Genomic DNA, 6000 nt, shown 5'->3' on the forward strand with positions numbered 1-6000 from the left:
GTGTAGTGTTAGGGGCAGCAGGTATTTAGCTTCATGGTTGTTTCTTTGTTATTTTGTAGTGTTCAGTTTTTCCATTAAAATGACAAACACTTACCACGCTGCGTATTGGTCTTCCGATCCTGCAAACTTCTCCTCCTCAGACGAGGCGGAAGACGCCAGCCGTGACATTCTGACTATCTCTGGAACACATTTAGATAATACCTTTGATACAGTGGTAGCAACACATGGCTATCACATCTACCGAAAAGACAGAAATGCCAACGGAGGTGGTGTTGCAGTATATATTCAGAACTACATTCCTGTAAAGCTTAGAGATGATCTCATGTTAAATACTGTTGAGGTAATATGGCTACAGGTTCATCTGCCTCACCTAAAGCCAATTATTGTGGGAAGCTGCTATAGACCACCAAGTGCTAACAGTCAGTATCTGGATAATATGTGTGAAATGCTTGATAATGTATGTGATATCAACAGAGACGTATATTTTCTGGGTGATTTAAATATTGACTGGCTATCATCAAGCTGCCCACTCAGGAAAAAACATCAAACTGTAACCAGGTTGCAAGTCAACCTGCCAGGGTAGTTACAAACAGCACAGGAATTAAATCATCAACATGTATTGATCACATCTTTACTAATGCTGCAGATATTTGCTTTAAAGCAGTATCCAAACACATAGGATGTAGTGATCACAATATAATAGCCATATCTAGGAAAACCAAAGTTCCAAAGGCTGGGCCTAATATAATGTATAAGAGGTCATACAAGACATTTTGTAGTGATTCATATGTTGATGATGTAAAGAATATTTACTGGTCTGTGGTGTGTAATGAGGAGCAACCAGACGCTGCACTTGACGCATTTATGAAAATACTTATTCCAGTTACTAATAAGCACGCACCCATTAAGAAAATGACTGTAAAAACTGTTAAATCCCCTTAGATTGATGAGAAATTGAAAAATTTGTATGGTTGAGAGGGATGAGACAAAAGGTATGGCAATCAAAGTCTGGCAGCCCAACTAATTGGCAAACGTACTGCAAAGTAAGAAATCATGTGACTAAACTAAAGAGAAATAAACTACACTATGAAACAAAGAAAAATTATATAAAGAATGATAGTAAAAAGCTTTGGGGCACCTTATATGAAATTTTCAGGGGAAAGCCAATGCTCCATCATTCATTGAATCAGATGGCTCATTCATCACAAAGCCCACTGATATTGCAAACTACTTTAATGACTTTTTCATTGGCAAGATAGGCAAACTTAGGGATGACATGCCAGCAACAAAGGCAGACATTACACATCCAAGTATATCGAACCAAATTATGAAAGACAAGAATTGTACTTTTGAATTCCGTGAAGCCAGTATGGAAGAGGTGAAAAAATTATTGTTGTCTAGCCACCAGGGTCTGACAATCTGGATGGAAAATTACTGAGGATATTAGCAGACGATATTGCCGCTCCTATTTGCCACATCTTCAATTTAAGCCTACTAGAGAGTGTGTGCCCTCAGGCCTGGAGGGAAGCTAAAGTCATTCCGCTACCCAAATAGTAAAGCCCCGTTACTGGCTCAAATAGCCGACCAATCAGCCTGTTACCAACCCTTAGTAAACTTCTGGGAAAAATTGTGTTTGACCAGATACAATGCTATTTCACAGTAAACAAATTGACAACAGAATTTCAGAATGCTTATAGGGAAGGACACTCAACAACCATAACACTTACACAAATGACTGATGATTGGCTGAGAGAAATTGATGATACAATTATTGTGGGGGCTGTCTTGTTAGACTTCAGTGCAGCTTTTGACATTATCGATCATAGTCTGCTGCTGGAAAAACATATGTGTTATGTCTTCACATCCCCTGCTATATTGTGGATAAAGAGTTACTTGTCTAACAGAACACAGAGGATGTTCTTTAATGGAAGCCTCTCAAATATAATCCAGTTAGAATCAGGAATTCCCCAGGGTAGCTGTTTAGGCCCCTTGCTTTTTTCAATTTTTACTAACGACATGCCACTGACTTTGAGTAAAGCCAGAGTGTCTATGTATGCGGATGACTCAACGCTATACATGTCAGCTATTACAGCGACTGAAATGACTGCAACACTCAACAAAGAGCTGCAGTTAGTTTCAGAGTGGGTGGCAAGGAATAAGTTAGCCCTAAATATTTCTAAAACTAAAAGCATTGTATTTGGAACAAAACACTCACTAAACCCTAAACCTCAATAAATCTTGTAATAAATAATGTGGAAATTGAGCAAGTTGAGATGACTAAACTGCTTGGAGTAACCCTAGATTGTAAACTGTCATGGTCAAAAGATATTGATGCAGTAGTACCTAAGATGGGGAGAAGTCTGTCTATAATAATGCGATGTTCTGCCTTCTTAACAACACTATCAACAAGGAAGGTCCTACAGGCCCTAGTTTTGTCGCACCTTGACTACTGTTCAGTCGTGTGGTCAAGTGCCACAAAAAAAGGACCTAGGAAAATTGCAATTGGCTCAGAACATTGCCGCACGGCTGGCCCTTGGATGTACACAGAGAGCTAATATTAATAAAATGCATGTCAATCTCTCCTGGCTGAAAGTGGAGGAGACATTGACTTCATCACTACTTTTATTTATGAGAGGTATTGACATGTTGAATGCACTGAGCTGTCTGTCTAAACTGCCTTAATATTGCTGGACCCCAGGAAGAGTAGATGCTGATTTGGCAGCAGCTGATGGGGATCCATAATAAATACAAATACATCTGCATTTCTTGCTGTTTGGGGTTTTAAGCTGGGTTTCTGTATAGCGCTTTGTAACATTGGCTGATGAAGAAATGGCTTTATAAATCCATTTGATTGATTAAGATTCAATATAGAACCAAAGTTGATTCCATATAGAGTCCTGTAGGAAACCCGAGGGTTCTATATGGAACCAATTTTGGTTCAGTGAGAAGAAGCCCTTGGGTTCTGATCAAACAACCCTACAAAGGGTTTTATATTTAACCTTTATGGGTACCATATTCATGGATTGCATGTTTCGTCACAATATTGTTTCGAACGTTAATTTTGGACTGATGCCCGACTGAGCATTCAGTGCATTACAGTGGCTTAGAAATAAAATGGCATTCAAAAGGAGACAAATAATTAGTAGGAAAAACTTTTGTCATCATTTCGATGTCACCAGATTGACGTTAGATGCAGCTAGCTAGCTGGCTAAGATTGAGGAGAGGCCATCGGATTTGAGCTCGCTAATGTTAGCATTGCTAGCTATTTTTGACAAACTTTGCCAGCTAATGACAACATTGCAATCTGTCTAAAGTAGATTTGACGACATGATAATGCTGGCAAAGTTGTTTCTTACTAAATATTTGACTACTTTAGCAATGTAATTGTATTTCTAGGCGCTGTAATGTAATTCAAACCCAACAGTAGTTAGCCTCTGTCCAGAATGACTGGGCTTATCACCACTTTAGGGCACCACTATGGCACCACCGAGTGACGGAGGTGCAACCTATGAATATGAAGCAAGCACTAGAACCCTTTTTGGCTCTATCCAGAACCTTTTTTTCTTAGAGTGTAGATACAATTGATGCACTACTTGTATATAATTTGCAGTGTATATAACGTGGGGTGGTTTCCCAGACCCAGATTAAACATACTGCTAGACTAGAAATAATTTCTAATTGAGATTCTCCATTGAGCATGCCTTTTAATCCAGGACTAGGTTTCTGTCACGTCTGCTCCCGCTTCCCCTCTCTGGCGCTCGAGGGCTCCTGTCATTACGTACACCTGTCACCATCATTACACGCATCAGCGCTCATTGGACTCACCTGGACTCCTTTACTTTGTTGATTGCCCCTCTATATCTGTCTGCTCCTCAGTTTGTTGACCATGTCAGCATTATTGTCGTTTTGTTTTCCCCTGTCCGTATTCTGTTCCTGTCCGTGCTTCATTAAATGTTCACTTCTTGTACTTGCTTCTCGTCTTCAGCATCGGTCCTTACAGAATGCTGACACCACTATTTGAATCATCAGGGAGTTTGTATTTTTTGTTTTTGGTGGTGACCGGGGGTGCCTCAGCTGGCTTGTCGGGCTTCCACGCCTTAGCTGGCTCGAGAGGTTTTCTTGCTGCCTCGGTTGGATCAGCAGGCTCCCATCCCACGACATGCCTCAGCTGGCTCATTGGGCTCTTACACCTCAGCCGGGTCATCAGGCTCCCATCCCACGACATGCCTCAGCAGGCTCGTTGGGCTCTTACACCTCAGCCGGGTCATCAGGCTCCCATCCCACGTCATGCCTCAGTCGGTCCATCAGGCTCCCACGCCTCAGCGGGATCGTCAGGATTTCACACCTCAGCCGGATCGTCAGGCTCCCATGCCTCAGCCAGCTCGTCGGGCTTCCACGCCTCAGCCGGCTCGTCGGGCTTCAACGCCTCAGTCGGCTCGTCGGGCTTCTACGCCTCAGCCGGCTAGTCCAGCGCCATGCATCGGCAGGCCCGTCAGGCTTGCCCAAGTGGGACGCCAGGTGGCACCCCTAGAGGGGGGAGTACTGTCACGCCTGCTCCCGCTTCCCCTCTCTGGCGCTCGAGGGTGCCAGGCTGCCCTTCATTATGCACACCTGTTACACGCATCAGCGCTTCATTGGACTCACCTGGACTCCTTTACTTTGTTGATTGCCCCTCTATATCTGTCTGCTCCCCAGTTTGTTGCCCGCGTCAGCATTATTGTCGTTTTGTTTTCCCCTGTCCAGACGCTGTCCGTATTCTGTTCCTGCCCGTGCTTCATTAAATGTTCACTCCCTGTACTTACTTCTCGTCTCCAGCGTCGGTCCTTACAGTATCATAGATTATCATGTAAGAGTTTTGCTGAACATAACAGCAAAAGGTGCATCATATTTGAAGTATTTTTGTCTGAGTGTTTGCTTATTTAGCATGTCTTTAATCTATCACTTCCTCTTTTTCATGTGTTCAGGGAGAGGAAAAAGAAGGGAGGGAAGAGTGATGAGAAGAATAAGAAGGGGGCGTCTAGTGGAGGGAGGGAGCGAGAGAGGGAGAGGACGACAGGAATAGACAGCTTTAAGAGCAGGGAGTTTATCTCCAGCGAAGAGAGTTCCTCAGAGTCAGACAGAGGCAAGGGCAAACGCAAACGCAAGGTGAGGACACATATGCACACACACACAATGTACTTCACATATAAAACATTTTGCTACAAGTATGGCATTTCAGACAATTGTTTTGTTCAATCATGTTTACACCTCTTCTTTTACCCTCTCTCTCTCTCTCCCCCCATCTCTCTCTCTCAGGGTTCAGATGAAAAAGAGGAGGAGGTGGCCTCGACCCCACCTAGTTCCGACTCAGGATCAGACTAAGGCGCGCCTGAGAGGAGAGTGAGAAAGAGAGGGAAGAACATGGAGAGGGAAAAGAGGGAAAAGTGTGGAGAGGGGTTGTGAACTCTCTACCGCCCTCCGTTCCTCTCTCTCATACGCTCATTCTATTCTATTTTAAAGCACAGGAATCAAGTTTGAAGATAATTCATACCGATGTATTCAAAAATATTCTGTCCGGGAATTGTAAAACTATCCCCCTCATCTCAGGAAGCGAAATACTGATTTTAGCCCAGTGCAAAAATCCCATAACCTGGCCAGTGTCATGACTACATTTCCCAGCTACACATGCATGACACTGTCTGTTGGTTTAGGCTGTGAACAACTCAGGTAAAAAACCTTGCCTGCTGTGAAATGTAGTTTTCCAGAATATTACTAAATTAAATATTATAAGTAAATGCTCTTTTCCATGTCTTGAGTGTTTTGGTGCTGACTGGCGTAAATGCTGTCTTTCATATAATGTTACACATGTTCATAAACACAAACACATAAACAACCATTTGCTATTAGCGAAGCACAATAAACATTCTATGGTTATTCCACGTGGTTTAGAAGGATGTGTTGTGTTGGACTGAATTAGAGGAAGGAGAGGGGCTGTGGTTTCAATATACCATGGTGTGGTCA

The 6000-nt window shown here is 42.8% G+C and overlaps 1 protein-coding gene across 7 annotated transcripts in view; it reads left to right on the forward strand.

Moving 5' to 3' along the window:
- Nucleotides 1-5779, forward strand: part of ssrp1b (structure specific recognition protein 1b) — a 26703-nt gene extending 20924 nt beyond the window's left edge. For 5 of the 7 annotated variants that reach the window (XM_055909609.1, XM_055909610.1, XM_055909611.1 and 2 more), the window contains exons 18-19: nt 4965-5145; nt 5296-5779. In XM_055909609.1, the coding sequence (XP_055765584.1) occupies nt 4965-5145; nt 5296-5361 (247 nt within the window). In that variant the 3' untranslated portion in view covers nt 5362-5779. Of the gene's footprint in view, nt 1-4964; nt 5146-5295 lie in introns of those variants that run through there. The other 2 variants (XR_008757311.1, XM_055909612.1) reach the window with 2 other exon arrangements.
- The last annotated feature ends 221 nt before the right edge of the window (nt 5780-6000 follow it).

The sequence above is a fragment of the Salvelinus fontinalis genome, chromosome 42 (genome assembly GCF_029448725.1).
Source record: "Salvelinus fontinalis isolate EN_2023a chromosome 42, ASM2944872v1, whole genome shotgun sequence".
In the NCBI taxonomy this organism is placed as follows: Eukaryota; Metazoa; Chordata; class Actinopteri; order Salmoniformes; family Salmonidae; genus Salvelinus; species Salvelinus fontinalis.